The 17689-nt window shown below is 51.3% G+C and overlaps 1 protein-coding gene across 5 annotated transcripts in view; it reads left to right on the forward strand.

The window, feature by feature from the left end:
- Positions 1–17689, forward strand: part of TRAK1 (trafficking kinesin protein 1) — a 120737-nt gene that overhangs the window by 32585 nt on the left and 70463 nt on the right. For all 5 annotated transcript variants that reach the window (XM_029940495.1, XM_029940490.1, XM_029940492.1 and 2 more), the window contains exon 2: positions 5097–5291. Coding sequence is in view for 4 of the 5 variants with exons in the window: in XM_029940490.1 (XP_029796350.1) it covers positions 5097–5291 (195 nt within the window). In the remaining variant the exon portion in view is untranslated. The remainder of the gene's footprint in view (positions 1–5096; positions 5292–17689) is intronic.

Raw genomic sequence — 17689 nt, forward strand, 5'->3', positions numbered from 1 at the left:
AGATGGAGTTTGTTGAGCAGTGAAGGGCAGTCTAGGCCGCTAGGACAGCTGGTGTACAAACCAGGATTTGTGAAGAACTGTGCTTCAGCAAATGGTGAGAAGTTGGTGTGGCTTAACTGAGGAGGTGCAGGAGAAAAGAGCAGATAAGAAAGGCTGTTTTAACAGAGAATAAGGAAAGAGTGGCTTCAACGAGGTAGACATTACTTTCTTTCCCTCTTACAAGCCCCAGGGGAGCCTGGGACCCCACCAGGCGGTCCCAGGCATCGTGGGTGCTCTGGTGTTCCCTTCACTGTGTGGTTGAAGGTGGTTCCAGCCCCAGCCCCAGCCCCCTCTGCGTCCCATGGCTGGAGAAGGTGTGGCTTGGGAACTGAGCCCTCCTGATAACCAGGCAGAGAGAGTACCTTGCTGCAAGGGGAGATGGGAAATGTAGTTTTTAGCCTGGTCGCCATGTGCCCAGCCACATCTTGGGAATTACATTACCAAAAGGAAGGAGTAGAAATTAGATATTGGGAAACCTGTGCCCCAACAGCTTCCGTCTTAGGAAGGTGTGTGTGGGCTGAATCATGAAGTACTTTATAGGGAGCTGGGAGGGTTTGTTTCTTTTTTTTTAACTTTTTAAAAAAGTTTCTTAATTTTTAAATTTTTTATTAAAAATTTTTTTTCCTGATGTTTATTAGAAAATTTTAAGTTTGTTTATTTTTTAAAATATAGTTTATTGTCAAGTTGGTTTCCATATAACACCCAGTGCTCATCCCAACAAGTGCCCTCCTCCATGCCCATTACCCATTTCGATAGAGTGAGAGAGAGCATGAGCAGGGGAGGGGGGGCAGAGAGAGAGGGAGAGGACTCCCAAGCAGGCTCCGCACTGTCAGCGTGAAGCCCCGCGCGGGGCTTGAACTCACCAACTGTGAGATCATGACCTGAACTGAAGTCTTGAGTTGGTCGCTTAACCAACTGAGCCCCCCAGGGGCCCCTGAGGAGCTGGGAGGTTTCTAGAGCAGGGCGGGACCATGTTTTAGGAACGTCTATCCACAGATGGCTCCAGGGCGGTGTGGCCAGCAACCAGGGGGCTGTTGTAGTGACCGGAGGGAGAGAGGCGAAGGGGTCAGTCCGCCTGACGGCCTGGGAGAGCCCGGCTGCTTGATGGTTTTACAGGCTGGGGCTCGGTGCGTTCTGGGCTGTGGTTGCTGCGCATTTGCCAAAAGCCGGGGACCTGCTGGGTGCGGAGTTCAGTCAGTAGGCTGATCCCTTATCTGAGAACACGTTTTGATGTCTTTTAATAATGTGGGTTGGAGCTTTGGAGAAATGACGACTGTTAGGCGTATAAAGGGGTCCTTTCCTCCAGGTTGGGCCAACGGTGTCCCTTTACACCTTGGGCTTGAGGAAGCCCCTGGAGAGGGGGCAGGGCCGTCCTTCTGGGCCCCTGGTCCTCCGTGGTCCTGCAGACAGGCTGCTCCACTTCGCTCCGCTTCCTGTGCTCTGAAGGGAAAACCACTCTGACATCTCCCTGGTTCCTCAGTGTGTTCAATCAAACATCCCTACCTGTACTTAGGAAGCTGTCTCCTGTTAGGAACAAAAACTTCCTGATGAGACTAGGCTGGGGAACCGTTGGCGTCTCTGCCGTGCCTGCCTGGGAGAGGGCAGCAGGGGCCACCACGGCTTTCGGTCAGTCAGCGGAACCTTCTCGTACGGGATCTGCCGCTGACCTGCGTGGCCTTGACCAACAAGCTGTCCCACAGCCGCTGTGAATCTCTGCTTCCTCATCTATAAACCAGGGCAAATACTGGCGGATCCAGGTTGCTTGGAGGGCCGGGGGCGCCCTGAGGGTAGCCGGCTGGGCTTGCACAGTGCAGGAATTCCTGGGGACCTCTCGAAGTCTCTCCCACCTCAGGCCTTGGGTGCATCTTCTCCGGGAGGCAAATGCGGCGTCCCCTCCGCGGGAGCGCCCCAGGGCCACTGGTCTCTGATCCCACCTGTGCTCCGATTCTCTGGGCCGTCCAGGGAGCCCAAAACCTGTGTTGTTTATATGACTGGTCACATTATGGCAAAATCAAACAGTTTTTTACAAAGACATTTTGGCAGTCTCGCCTTTTGATACTTTATCTCGCCGGCCGGCATGTGCTTTCAGGAAAACGATCTCTCTTGGACTCTTGGATGTAAGGACTCACACAGTGCAGATAGCTGGACCTTCAGGCCTGGAAGTGTGGAAGGACAGGTCAAGGCTCAGAGTGAGCAGCCGCCGACATGCTCGGAAGTGACACGTTTTCTTGGAAGGGATTTTCGGTTTGATGTCGCTCCCCTGCCCAGGGCAGTGACACTGGACATGTCTAGCCTGTTGTGAGCGGGCATCTCTCAGGAGTGTGTTGGCCTCCTCCTCTCCCCAGGCATTGGTTGGCCCGGCACTTGGTGGAGCTACTCCATGTTCAGTTGAGAGATGCCACCGGTGTCAGCCCTCCTCGACCCCACGTCCCAAGGCTGCCATTTGGTAGCCACGAGGCCTCTCGTCAAGATGAGCTTTGTGGGAACCTCCTCTTCACCTGACCATGGTAGAAGGAAATGCGTACTTAGTTACGGCCCACTGTGAGCTCTGGGTGGTTTTGGCGGTGGTGGGAGGTGGGAAGAAATAGGACACACCTTCTCGAGGCCGGGCGTTGGCTCTGGTCCTAGGGAGGGGGTGGCTTCTGTTGGAGGCAGACCTCGGCCAGCCGAGTGGCAGAGCGGCCCGGCTCCGGTTTTCGGCCGGCTGAAATGCCAAGCGCGCCCACAGTGGCATTTCCCACAGGAGGCAGAGAGATCAAATGTTCAGATGCTGCCCCCCCACCTCCCAGTCCCAGAAGCTCGAAGTAGCATTCTAAATGTCTTCACTTTGTACTTATTTTCTTCTCTTTCATCAGTCCTTGAAAAACCACACTGACTTCCTGAGTGGAAATGCTCTGCAGTGAAGGTTTGCAAATTAAATTGAGCAAGAAGGGAGGTTGTGGGCTGGTAGGAGGCAGAGGGAGTCTGACGGGTACTCCCAGTGGGCTCCTGCCCAGAGGAAACGCCGTGTCACTGGACGCTCTCTTTACCTGGGCGTCCGTATTGTTTTTCCCTCCTAAGTGGCCTTAGACCCGAAGGACACAGGGATTTGGGTAAGTCTCTGGCCCAGCTGTTCTTCTGCACACAGGGGTCTCCCTGTTCTGCTGGAGTGGGAGCAGCCATGTGGCCATTGTCCTGCCGGCCTCTGCCTTGGGTCAGCCCAGACAGGAGCAGAGGAACCGGTCTGCCCTGCTAGGCTGGCTTCGGTTCTCCAGCAAACCCCTGCCCGGGGCCCTTCCTGCTCCCCCCACTCGCCTCCCAGCTGGCCGCACCCCGGGACCCACACTGTGTGCGCCACTCATCTCCTCTGTGTGTGTTCAGGTGGACCTTTCCCCTTTCCTTTGATGCCACCTTCTTTGTCCTCGGGAATGACTCACAACTGTGATCTCTTGTCACCTCTTAATTACCTCCCCTGACTGTTGTGTTGTGTCCTCAGTCTCCAGAGGGTTTCCTTCTGCCCCTCCCTGCGCTTTGGAGGGGGACCAGGGACGGGAGGTTGCAGCCCAGGCCCTGCCCTCCACCTTGACTCAGTCCCCGCCCTCCACCTTGACCCAGTCCCCCACCTTTGTTTACTACTGCAAGGCCGACCTTCTGAAGAATTGCTCTTATTCTGGTCTTATCTTTTGAGTGGTTTTTATCTTGGAAGGCTCATTCCTAGAATAAGAGACTGAGTTAACTCTCCTCTCTCTTTCCAGTGCTGAGCACCACAGGTGCCTTGGTCTATTTATGGGTTGACAAGACCACCCCTGCTCACACTTGCCATTTATCATGGGTCCAAGTCAGTATAGTGACTGACGTCAGAGTCAGTTGAGAGATGATTAGCACTCATCCATTAGCATGTACTATTTTAAAGTTACTTATTTATTTAATTGTATTTATTTATTTAGAAAGAGAGAACATGCTTGCAGGAGGGGCAGAGAGAGAGAAGAGAGAGAGAATCCCAAGCAGGCTCCGCGCTATCAGCACAGAGCCTGATGTGGGGCTCGATCTCATAAACTGTGAGATCATGACCTGAGCCAAAACCATGAGTCAGATGTCCAACCACCTGAGCCACCCAGTTGCCCCCCACTAACACATATTTAATTCATTCTTCCTAGGGGTAGAGAAATTGCGTAAGACTGGGCTTGTCCTGGGTACTTTGCTTTTTTTTTTTCCTTACAGTTCAATTAAAAGGCTTCTTTAATGTGCTTTTATATGGATTGATTCGGCTTCACAGGCTTTATGGCACAGCCCCTGAGCACAGGACCCATGAGGGGTGAGGGGCACAGGCGGGAGATTGAGAACAACTGTTGATGGGAATTTGGCATCTCAGAGGGATGTGGGTTGAACACTCAACTACCCAGAAGGCGGAACTGAGTAAGGGCAGCATAGAAGAACTGACAGAATGCTGTGTGAACCCAGAGGGAGGAGAGAGGTGAACTCCGCTTGCAGGGTCAGAACACCAGCACATCTGGGAAGAGGCGCGATCCCAGCTCTGCCTTGGTGGAGGGGCACCGGTTACTTTGGTTGGAATCCCCCAAGAATATAAGCTCTGCAGGCTCAGGACCGTAACTGTTGTGTTTACTGTTCCATCACCTGTGACTCAGGGACTCGGTATATTTGGACGAAAGAATGGGAAGAAGTATCGGTGGATAAACAGTTGAGTGAATGAATTACACGAAGGCAGAATCCGAGGCGGGAGGGGGTTGCTTAAATGCTAAGAGTGGCAGGAAGAAGTTAGGCATGTTGGTGAAATTACAACTGTTTGGTTTATACGTAGAATGATTGAAAGAGCGGTCAGAGAAAGGGTTGGGAAGAAGGAGTGTGGCTTTCCTGGGAAGGAAGTAAACATTTCAGGTGGGTCTTACGAGTTTTGAGGATGGAATTTAAGTAGGGAACAGCCCCCGGCGTGGCCGCCGCTGGCCTCTCCGTGCTGCAGGCAAGCAGCCGAGGACCGCCGCTGTGGCCGCAGGGTCAGGTGGGCCCGCAGCCAGGCGGAGACCAGTCCGGCCTCTCACCCCCCTCCTCCTGCCCCGCAGACGTGTGCAACAGCACCGACCTTCCGGAAGTCGAGATCATCAGCCTGCTGGAGGAGCAGCTGCCCCATTACAGGTTAAGAGCCGACACCATCTACGGTTATGACCACGACGACTGGCTCCACACGCCCCTCCTTTCTCCGGATGCCAACATCGACCTCAGCACCGAGCAGATCGAAGAGACGCTGAAGTACTTCCGTGAGTAGTTCCCTTCGGAGTGGGCCGTGACGGGCTCCGCTGCTCAGCCGCGGCCCCCGCGGGGCTTCGTGCCGGCCAGCGGGTCCTACGGCCGTTCGCCCATGGGTGCGCCGAGGACCGCGGCGGGGGCTTAGCTGCCTGCACGGCCTTGACCTTGAGTGTTCGGAATAGAAATCTTAGAGTGGTGGAGACCCAGTATGAGTTTTCATACGGACTAGTTTTCTCTTGACTGTACAGAAGAACTTGAAAATGCTCCCGGTTCCCCCTTGTCAAAAGACCCGGTGAGGACTTACAAACTCTCAGTGGGAAGGAGTTTGCGTTTAAACCAAAGGTACTGGGAACATCTCGGCTGCTTAGTATTATTTATATGACACAGCGGGCCGCATATACTAAGGCCGATAATTTATTCTTTATGTTTTTATATTTTTAATTGAGGTACAATTGACATGTAACGTTATATTGATTTCAGGTGTACCACACGATTCGATATTTGTGTACACTGCAAAATGATCGCCGCACTAGGTCTTGTTAATGTCTCTTCCCGTACGCTGCCACAAAAAAGGTTTTTTTCTCACGGGGCGCCTGGGTAGCATCTGACTTTGGTTCAGGTCATGATCTCTGCTATCAGGCTAGAGCCCTCTTCAGACCCTCTGTCCCCCTTCTCTCTGCCCTTCCCCAACTCATGGCCTCTCTCTCTCGAAAATAAATAAAAACCATTAAAATTTTTTTTTATAATTAAAATAAAATACTTTTTTTTCTCATGATGAGAACTTTCACGATCTGCTCTCAAATATGCAGTAGAGCATTAGTAACTGCAGCCACCGTGTTGTACTCTATGTCCCTGTGACCTGATTATTTACACCTGGAAGACTCCCTTCACCTGTTCCTCCTATCCCTGCCCCACTCCCACGCCCCTCTCCGCCACCACCAGTCAGTCCTCCGAGCTTGGTTTTCCAGGGCTAATGGTTTCTCTGTGAAAGCACACTAAGCTGGTTATTCAGGAAAATCAGAAGCTGCTCCTGCAGCGACCCAGTCATGCCTTGGGCCACAGCGCTGACACTGGCAGGTGAGAAGTGTACTAGGGCTTGTCCCCTTCCACGGGACGACTAGGGCGTGACACCTGATGTTGCAGATTGGGAAAACATGTGATAGATAATTTAGAAAACTCATGCTAATGACATTTCCATTGTTCATTCAAGAGGTGCCTTTGTAGAAATAATCGGACTCTTTAGAAAGTCAGCACAGCCCTATGAAGTCAGTAGGACAGACGGCCAGCTCTCTTTGGTCATGACATCTCTGACTTCTGACAATTCAAGGTAGCTTTAGCCTAGTCTACACTGGTGACATCACTTTCAAGGTGACATCTTTACATACCCTTGTACTGTTGTGTCCCTGTTAGAAGTAAAAAGTATAGCAATCCTGCTTCTACTTGATAACTCGGTTCAAAAACAGCTTTGAGTACATCTGTAAGTTTTTGTCATTTTTTTAAGTACAGAGTGATCTCCAGTGTTCTCGAATTTGTGAAGTCACTTAGAATAAACATGTTGGAACTGCATGTTTCTGGGGTGGTTTTCACATTTCTCTATTCGATGTTAATGAGAGAGGAATTTTGTTTAAATTGACCTATGTTTTTATATGTAAGACACCTCCTCCGAGTCTCTGTGAACACTCAGATAATCAGCATGATAGGAATAAAAATAGAATGGCCCACACCAAGGCAGGTAGGCAGCAAGTAAGACTCGTGCCCGTGCTCATGCTGGAGCTTGAGGATTTCCCACGTGTCTGGCCGTGTCCCGGAGGCTCTTCGCCGGTCACTTTTGTTGACTCACGGTGTCTGCGACAGCAGGAGACGTGGTGTTGGGTGGAGAACGTGTCCTGAGTGACCTCCGTGGCGGCCTCTGAGGCTGGGTCCTTGGGCTGCTTCATGGCAGAATTCGCCACCAAACTACTTTTCCAAAAATCCCAAGTATGTTCCTTACTCTTTTTATTTTTTTAATATTTATTTATTTTCGAGAGAGAGACACACACACACACAGCACAAGCAGAGGGGCACAGAGAGAGAGAGAAAGAGAGAGAGAGAGACAGGGAGCCACAGGCTCCAAAGCAGGCTCCAGGCTCTGAGCTGTCAGCACAGAGCCTGATGCAGGACTGTAACCCATGGGTTGTGAGATCATAACCTGACCCGAGGCCGATGCCTCAACCAACTGAGCCCCCCGGGCGCCCCTTCCTTACACTTCTTTCAGAGACCCTCCTGTGATTCCGCAGGAGTGGTGGCCACCTCTGGCTCGGGAGGTTCCTGGGTCCCTTCTGCACAGATTAGCCACTTGCATAGCATCATGGGAGCCGTCCACGGGCGGTACTTCACTATTTGCGGAGAACTTCTGTATGGTCTCCTTCATCCCTGTGCCACGTCTGCGGCTTGGGCAATGCTGATCTGATTATTGGGGAAGAGGAAGCATGGAGGACTCCTCCTACGTGCTCCGTAGCCCTGACACCTGCTTCTAAAATACTTGCAACGATACACTTGCACAGACACCGTGGCTTCTTTCCATGTGTTCATTCTGCTTTTAGTTATTATATGCGGAAGAGAGGGAGAAAAAAGACATCCTGACGGATTTGGTGGTGGATCACACAAATTATGCTAAAATTGGGAGAAGCAGAGTAAATACGGAGCAGAGATTCTGAAAATTCTTGGAGTGTGGTCACATCGAGGTCTTACTTTGTATTTTCTCCTGCGGTACTTGTGCTTAGAGTCAAGTAGGTATTTGCTAACTGTTGGTTAAATGAATGATCAGAGGTTAACTCTTTTTTTTTTTTTTTAAGTTTATTTTATTTATTTGTTTTGAGAGAGTGGGAGAGCAGAAGAGGGGGGCAGAGAGAGAGGGAGAGAATCCCAAGCAGGCTTTTTACTGTCAGTGCAGAGCCTAATGGGGGGCTCGAACTCACCAACCATCAGATCATGACCTGAGCCGAAATCAAGAGCTAGACACTTAACCGACTGAGTTCCCCAGGTGTCCCTAGAGGTTAATGCTTAGATATAGCCTGCTTTTTTTTTTTTTTTTTTGATACAGAGACAGAGCATGAGATGGAGAGGGGCAGAGAGAGAAGGAGGCACAGAACCAGAAGCAGGCTCCAGGCTCTGAGCTGTCAGCACAGAGCCTGACCCGGGGCTCGAACCCACGAACATAAGATCTGACCTGAGCTGAAGTTGGATGCTTAACCGACTGAGCCACCCAGGCGCCCCAGATATAGCCTGCTCTTGATCAGGGCTTTCAGACTGAGCTCTTGGGACCTCAGTTCTGTAGAGGGACATTGGGGATTCTGTGGACTTGGAAAGAAATGAAACTACATCTTTATTTTCATTAACTTCTGACCGAAATGTATCACTTCCTTTCACTGTGAACATAGAAAACAAAGCACCACAGAACTATCAGGACCTGTGACTTGGTCACCGAGAGAAATCAAGGTTTTCCCGTCCTGCGACCGTGGGAACAGATACTCCGAAATACTGGTTTTACTCAGCACTGCTTTGAAATGGCAGTCTTTAGGTGTGCTGATAGATCTTGTTATTTATTTTTTTTATATAAATGTTCATATTTGAGAGAGACAGAGAGACAGAGGATGAGCAGGGGAGGGGCAGAGGGAGATGGCATCAGAATCCGAAGCAGCCTCTCGGCTCTGAGCTGTCAGCACAGAGCCCAACAAGGGGCTCAAACATGTGAACCCACGAACCGCGAGATCATGACCTGAAGTCGGAGGCTTACCCGACTGAGCACCCCAGGCGCCCCTCCACCTCGTTATTTCATACATCGATGAGGGAGCTCTTGTATCACGGGCTTTCCGCAAGTCTTAAAAACTGCATTCGAGTATAGTTGGTTTCCTTTGTAGTCCTTTGTAGTTTATTTTCTGTTTTCAGACCTTTCTCCTGAGTGGTCTGTGGGCCTTGCCAAGCTGGCCGAGAGGGCGGCAGGGGGCACAGATCGGGAGCCCTGCTGTGGGTGTGGTGTCCATTTTGGGTTTCACCGTTTGTTTACACAGGCGTTGCCCAGGCAACGGCGGCCGCAGCAGCGTGAGTCACCAGTGTGTTAAGTCAGTTCTGAGGGGTGTGAGCAGATAGTTCACTTTCATCATTTCCATCTCCCCACGGAGGGCAGCGGTTCCCTGGCGTGGGTGGGAGTGGGGACAAGGGGCAGCCCTAGGGCTCCGATAACAGGGTGAGCTAACTCAGCTCCCTTTCTTAGGTGCCGGCCCCCGGGGTAGAGAAACAGCGCTTTGCCTTTTGAATCTGGTGTTCACCTGGCTGTCTCCTTGTTCGTTTTTTAATTTTAGTTTATTTTGTTGTTTTATTTAGTCCAAGCTGAATGTGGGATTTAAACTCATATCCCTGAGGTTGTGAGTCACATGCTCTACCGACTGACTCTCCCAGGCGCCCCTCTCCTGGTTTGATAAGAATGGGTGTCGGGATGCCCCGGGGCCTCCATCGGTAGAAGTCCGACTTTGGCTCAGGTCGTGATCTCACAGTCCGTGGGCTCAAGCCCCGCGTCGGGTTGATTTTTTGACTCCTAATGAGTCTGAGAAACACAGAAAATGGTAGATGGTCTAACCGGAAGGAAGAAGAGTGAGCTCTACCCTGACTGGGTGTGGACTCTGGTTCTAATCCTTTACATGTGTCTTATTCTCACACTGACCTCCAGGTGCAGGACTCTCACTGCCCCTGTTCTACAGACCAGGGCGCTGAGGCACAGAGAAGTTAAGAAACTTGCCCAGAGTCACACAGCTAGCAGGTGGGCTGCTGTGACCTCGTACCTTAACTGCTCTGTCAGAGTGGCTAAATGAGAAGACACAGTTTAAGAATATAGTCCATTTGGTAAACGTGATATGAAGAGGAAATGGTCATTCTGAGAACATCAGTAGCTATTTATTTACAAAGTACATGTCCCCCAAATTCAAAATTGAACTTTTTTTAAACGAAGGTCATTCTCCCAAGTGAAACTTAGCCGGATGCAACTTAATTCCAAGCTGAGGTCGCCTACCGTCTCCCTGTGGTTTTGCGTCTGTCCTGCGGTCTGTGGGCCACGCTCCCCCATCTCCGGGGGAGATGACTTGTGCACGTGGCCGAGGGCCTTTCTTGTCACATACCGCGCTGCACAGACGGGACCTACAGGCGGCCATGCGGGTCGGGAGCGGTGGTTCCTCTGGTTCCCAGTTTCCAGGGGCTGTTCTGTGTCACTTTTGATTAAGAAACCTGGGGTCGTGACACCTCTGTCTCAAGTGCAGAGACTTCTCCACCCACGTCACCTCTGAGTCTCCCTGGAATGATCTTTTTCTGAAGGAGGCAGGAAGGTTATAAAGCAAATAAGGTTTCAAGACTCTGTTCTGTTGTTTACTTTCACTGTCAGGTGACGTTAAGGACTCAGCCAGCAAGTGTTCGTGGCGTGTCTGGCTCCTCTGGGACTGGCCGTGTTCTCCAGCCCAGCTTCTTCGGCTGAGGACGTGGAAACAGCTCCTGACCGAGGCAGGGACTCCGCTCTGGGCCGGGCCGGTGCCGGCAGCCTCCGAGGCCCCGGCCAGCGGCCTGTGCCGAGTTGCTTCTTGCCTTGCTTGCGTGAGAGAAGTGGAGGGGTTCAGGGAAGGTCCCTGTGCCACTTGAGTGTTCCAGATCGCTGCTGAGCGCCGGGGCCTGTGGCGAAGGCCTCACTGAGCTGCTGCGCGGCGCCTGCCTAGCACGGGCCCGGGGTCGCGGATGTGTCCTGCCCTCTGCCCTGGCACTGGGGCTGTGCCCATGGAGCGCACGGGCGACATCGTGTCCTGTGCCCACTACGCTCATTCACTTGTGTCCACACAGCCCCGGGCGTAACGAGCAGCGTGCTATGCTTTACCTGCCGGCCCAGAACTTAACTGGGGGGCAGTGGGAGTCTGTGGGGGCCCGGGCATGGGGGCTCACTGGCCAGAGCGTGGGCTGGGCCCCCTGTCCCCACGGGGCCGTAGCTGGGGTCCTGGTGCCCCCAGAGCAGGGCTGACGCAGCGACCGTGCCCTTGTGGACCCTGGATGTTCTTCTCCTCACTTCTCTCCTGTCTCTCTGGCCGGTTCCTCCAACCCCTTTCACCAGCTTCCCTCTTCTTCAGGGCTTCTCCATTCCTGACTCTCCACCCTGAGGAACTGACAGAGCTTTTAAAAGGAAGCTTCACAGGGGCGCCCGGGTGGCTCAGTCAACTAAGCGTCTTAACTTCCACTCGGGTCATGATCTCACGGTTTGTGAGTTCGAGCCCTGCATCAGGCGCTCTGCTGTTAGTGCAGAGCCCGCTTTGGACCCTCTGTCCCCTGTCCCTCCCTCTGCTCCTCCCCCGCTCATGCTCCAACAATATCTCTATCCCAAAAATAAACAAACACTAAAGAAATAAATAAAACAAGCCCACGACCCTCCCTGGACACGGTCGTTTTAAGCGTGTAAGTGCGTGCTGCTGTCAGTGTTGGTGCGCCTGGCCACGTCCCTCGCACCCTCTCCTCCCGAGGCTGCACACCAGTGACTCCGAAATCTGTGCCCACCTCCGACAGCCCGTCCACCCCCCGCCCAGGCTCCTGCACCAGCCGTTGGCTTAGCGTGTCCACTGCCAGCATGTCCCCCTTTCCCGTCCTCACACGCTTGTCTTGATAAGCGTGGTAAGGTTTATCCCTCTGCGTCCTGCTGGCCGTCAGCCGGCTCTGTTAACTCTTCGTGCACGTGCCTCTCAGACGGCTCTTCCGACCCCGCCGCCACCACCCTGGATGAAGCCCCCGCCGTCCCGGCCCCTCTAGCCCTCTCCCACTTCCAGCCGCTTCTCCGCTCTTCTCGCTGATTCAGAGCCCAGCCGGGCTGTTCTCGGTCCCCTGTCGGGTCGTGCTGCTCCTGGGCCTCTCACTGCTCTTTGGATCAAATGCGGGGTCTTCTAGGACCCCGTGGCCTGGCTCGGGGCCCTCTGTGCAGCAGCCTCGTTGTGGCCTCCCCCTGCAGCCTGGCCCACCCCGCCATGGACACTCCTCTCTCCTGTCCTCTGATTCTCAACTCAGTGTGCCCTCTGCAGAGAAGCCTGCCGGGAGCGCCCATTTGTAGGGTCCCCCCCTTACTTGCTTTGCTGCCTTCATGGCCTCCTCTCTCTCTTTGCTTAGATCACGATAATGTGAGCAGTAATAGTAAAAAGTCACTTCTGTGGGGTGCTACCTGTTAGCCAGGCTTGCGCTAAGCGCGTGACCTTCATGAGCCCATCAGGATACACACGCTGGATTTCAGGCGCGTGACCCTCTCTTTGTTACATAATTTTTTCGGATACGGCACAATCGTGTATCCACACTGAATTGGCCATTTAATCCTTAAGTTCATTTTTCAAGGCCTGAAGCTTAGCTTTCATAGAAACAGCTCTTTTTTTGTGTGCTCTTCACGAAATAAGCATAATTATATGGTAACATTAAGAAGCAGAAGGGGCATGAACAGGTTTGGGAACAAACATGAATGATCGTTGGCAGGGAAGGAGCTGGGTTCCTAAGCGCCCAAATGCCCAGGCTCGGGGACCGCGGTCCGCTGGCGTGTGGCGACAGTGGGCGGCGGGCTTTCCGGGGTCAGGGCTCCCGTGGCGGCTGCGGGTCAGCCAGGAGGAAATACAGACGCTGTTCCCTCTTTCTAAGCAAAGTGAGGCGCCTCCTTATCATGAGGTGTGGTCTTTTTTAATTTTTTAAATTTTCTTATGTCTTTATTTTGAGAGACAGAGAGTGAGTTGGGGAGAGGCAGAGAGAGAGGGAGACACGGAATCGGAAGCAGGCTCCAGGCTCTGAGCTGTCAGCACAGAGCCCGACGCGGGGTTCAAACCCAGGGACCATGAGATCATGACCTGAGCCAAAGTCGGACGCTCAGCCGACTGAGCCCCCAAGGTGCCCCGAGGTGTGGTCTTCTAAGTGCTCTTGTTGGAGCCGAACCAGGGTGGCGATTAAATATGAAAAGTCCTTAAACTATTTCCCACTGGAACTTTTTTTTTCTATTTTGAGAGAGCGCGAGGGAGGGAGAATGATAAGTGGGCTCCACGCTTAGGACACAGCCAGCCTGAGGTGGGGCTCGATCCCAAGACTCCGGGATCATGACCTGAGCCGAAATCGAGAGTCAGACGCTCAGTGACTGAGCCCCCCAGGCGCTCCTGTAACTTCCGGTTTGCAGGATGTGTCTCTGAGCACCTGAAGTGTCCCCGGCAAAATTTATTTGTGCCTCTCCTCTGACCGGTCATCTCTGGTTTTATTACTTTTCACTTTTGGTAAATATCTTTCCCCTTCCTCTGCTTAACCGCGGATAGTTGTCAGTCTTGGCCTCTCCCGTCTCCCCCCCACCCCCCCGCCCCCCTGCTTTAGCTGTTGCCTCTCTGTAGGCGACACCTACATTTCCCTCTCCGCCCACATGTAAACTGAACGTCATTTATTTATTTATTTATTTAAATGTTTTATTTATTTTTGATACAGAGAGAGACGGAGCATAAGAGGGGGAGAGGCAGAGAGGAGGAGACACAGAACCGGAAACAGACTCCAGGCTCTGAGCTAGCTGTCAGCACAGAGCCTGATGCAGGGCTCGAACCCACGAATGTGAGATCTGACCTGAGCCAAAGTCGGAGGTTTAACGTCATTTAAACCCAACACCAGTTTGTCATCTTCACCCTGGCTTTTCTCCCAGCTGCCTGACTTCCACAGAGGCCTCAGGGCCACACGCCATCCCTTCTGTCCTCAGAGGCACCTTCTCCCCTGTCCCGCATCTGCAGATGCTCTGTGCACGCTTGAGCCCTCATCCTGAAACCTGTGAATGTTGTCCCGTGAGCAGGTCTTGGGACCTGTTTGTTCCTTGGTTTCCTTTCTTTTTTTTTTTTAATGTTTGTTTATTTTTGAGAGAGAGAGAGAGAGACAGAACACAAGTAAGGGAGGGGCAGAGAGAGAGAGGGAGACGTAGAGTCTGAAGCAGGCTCCAGGTTCTGAGCTGTCAGCACAGAACCCGACGCGGGGCTTGAACACACATACCCTGAGATCATGACCTGAGCCAAAGTTGGATGTTCAACCGACTGAGCCACCCAGGCATCTCTCTCTTTTTTTTTAAGTTAAAAGAAAAGTTGTGTGGGGCACCTGTGTGGCTCAGTTAGTTGAGTGTCCGACTCTTTATTTTGGCTCGGCTCATGATCCCAGGGTTGTGGGATCGAGCCCCGTATTGGGCTCTGTGCGGATTCTCTGTTTCCCTATCTCTCTGTCCCTGTCTGCTTGAGCCCTCAAGTGTGCACTGTCCTCTCTGTCAGTGACCTGTCCCTGGGAAGCCGTGTTCGTGTCTGGTCAGGGCGAGGACGCGGAGGGCGCCTGTGCGTGTTTGACAGAATCCTGGATCTCACCCCTCTCAGCCCTTCGCGCCTGGCCTTTCAGTGAGCATAACTGGTCTTAAAATGGAGTTTTAGTCTTAAAAGGAGGCTGATTATAGATCATTGAACAAAAATTGGGACAAAAAGAGCTAACTTAGCAACCACTTCTTATTTATTTATATTTTGGTGAGATATTTCTAGTGTTTTTTCTTCCAACAAATATATTACATATTTGTAATTATATACAATATATATGTTGACCATTTCCCCATGGCATTAAAATTCTTGAAAACTGCAATTTTTTCATTGTTGCTTAATATGATAGACTTAAGCATTAGTCTGGCATTAGAATCTGGGCAGTTTCTAGTTTTTTCTCTGACAACACACCAGTTACGTATATAAGTGTCTGTCCACCCAACTCGTGATTTCCTTATGGTGTATTTCTAGAAGTTGATGTACTTGGCCTGGAAATGTGATGATTTTTGTTTCCTTGAACTATATTATTACTCATTCTTAGATTAAATATTCACTTAATGCAATAAAACCAGCCTGCTCTTTGGAGCCGTCAGATCGTTAGTGAACCTGCTGTGTCCATGGCGAGGGAGCGCGTGAGTAGGGCGCCATTCTGTGTGTCGTAAGAGTCGTGGTCTTCCTGACGTCGTCTGCGCCTGAGAATGGTCTGTGGCGGTCTGGACATTGGTGGGTGCCTCCTTGTTTGGATTCGGATTTCATCTCTAACGTCTGTGGAAGGTTTGCAGGTGATGGTGGTTAAAGAGATGAAAGGACATCCACTGAGTGTTTATGACATTCTGGGCCCTTGGCGTCTCCTGACACTGCTCAAAGGTGGGGACTGGTCTGGTCCCCATGAAAAATTTCTTTTTCATTTCATGTTTATTTGTTTTTGAGAGCGAGCGAGAGAGCAAGAGAGAGCACGCACATGAGTAGGGGAGGAGCAGAGAGAGGGAGACACAGAATCCGAAGCTGCTCCAGGCTCTGAGCTGTCAGCACAGAGCCCGGCGTGGGGCTCGAACTCACCAACTGAAAGATCATGACCTGAGCTGAAGTGGGACAATTAACCAACTGGGCCACCCAGGTGCGCCTTTTATCCCCATTTTTACAATGAGGCTGAGGTTCAGAGGGACCCCATTGCCGGTCACACAGGAAGGGCGAGAAGCAGGGTCAGAGCCCAGCGGACCAAGCCCTTTCTCCTCCATCTCAGTGCAGTCCAGGCCTTATTATCTGCGGCTTACAAGGTCTGTGTGTTTCTGAGGTACTTAAAACAGACAGACTCTCACCTCTCCCCAGCTCTGAACTGTCATCTTCTCATCTTTATTAGCCAAATCTTTTTATTTGCAAGACATCAGCCCGTGCGGCACTTGAGAGCACTTGACCTGAGAACACTGTATTTGGTCTTTAAGACATCTGAACTGCACTGCGTGTTTTCTCACAAGACACCCGAGGAGGACCTTTTTCTTTTTTTTTCTTTTTTTTTTAATTTTTTAATGTTTTATTTATTTTTGATACAGAGAGAGACAGAGCATGAGAGGGGGAGGGGCAGAGAGAGAAGGAGACACAGAACTGGAAGCAGGCTCCAGGCTCTGAGCTAGCTGTCAGCACAGAGCCTGATGCGGGGCTCGAACCCACAAACGTGAGATCTGACCTGAGCCGAAGTCGGAGGCTTAACCGACTGAGCCACCCAGGCGCCCGAGGAGGACCTTTGGCTTGCACAGGTCGTTACCCGTTAATGAAGGTTTGGAAAGTGATAATAATAGGGTAATGGCCTGGGGTGGCTGGTGGCGGAGTCGGTCAAGCATCTGACTCTTGGCTTCAGCTCAGGTCATGATCTCACAGTTTGTGACTTCAAGCCCCACATCCCTGCTTTGGATTCTCTCTCCCCCCTCTTTCTCTGCCTCTTCCCCGCTTGCGCTCATGCCTCTGTCTCTGTCTCTCTCTCACAATATAAACAGACAAAACAAAACAAAGGTCATGGTCTGGATGAGATGACTGAAGTTTATGTGATGTGGCATCTCCTTTCTGTGTGTGCGTTTACTTCAGAGTATTTTCAAGGGATTGCCCTAAACTTCCCCTATCTGTGGACACTCTGAGAAGCTGCCACTCTGTGCGGCGATGGTGATGTCTATTTGAGGTTCAGGTAGTTTCCCTACTCGAGGAAGCTTTTCTTCTTGGGAGGGGTCCTTAGAGAAGAAGAGTCATCAGAGACCCGCACTCAGCCCTGGTTAGAGGGCCACGTCCCCCTCATTTGCCAACTCCGCGTGTGACCTTGAGCAGATCACACAGCCTCTTGGGAACTCAGATTGACCTTCAGAAACTCTGGTTCTGTGACTCTCTGAAATACGTCAAGAAGAGCTTGTTACTCTTATCAGAGGTGTCCCACGGCAATGTTCTTTTATTGTTATTTTTTGGTTTATTGCAGTTTCTTTTTTAAAGTATTTTTCTGTATTGTATGATAGGAATTAAGAGACTTGGGACTTTAATTTTCAGTTGTAAGAAATTGTTAAAAAGTAAAACCAGCTTCATAAATTAAAAAAAAAGTAGTGTTTGCTTTTTTAAAACAATTTAAAAAATATTTTTGTTTGTTTTTGAGAGAGAGAGAGCACAAGTGACCAGGGGAGGGGCAGAGAGAGAGAGACACACAATCTGAGGCAGGATCCAGGCTCTGAGCTGTCAGCACAGAGCCCGATGTGGGGCTCGAACCCATGAACAGAGAGATCATGACCTGAGCCAAAGTCAGACGCTTAACTGACTGAGCCCCCCAGGTGCCCCTGGTGTTTGCTTTTTTAAAATAAAAGTGATATTGCTCCTAGGTGGTAATTCTAGGGAAAATTTTAAAGAATTCTCAGAATACTATAGAAATATTGGCCTAATTCTCTAAGCACGTTTTAAATCTGTGCCAGCATTATGCTCTAAAAGAGCACCAGTTGTTGAAAATAATTGCCTCAGTCACTGAGTAAACCCCGAGGCGCGGTGGGGGAGGGGCAGAGCTCACGTGTGCATCGTGTCTGAACCGGCCAAAGCCCCAGCCCAGT

The sequence above is a fragment of the Suricata suricatta genome, chromosome 5, assembly GCF_006229205.1.
Source record: "Suricata suricatta isolate VVHF042 chromosome 5, meerkat_22Aug2017_6uvM2_HiC, whole genome shotgun sequence".
In the NCBI taxonomy this organism is placed as follows: Eukaryota; Metazoa; Chordata; class Mammalia; order Carnivora; family Herpestidae; genus Suricata; species Suricata suricatta.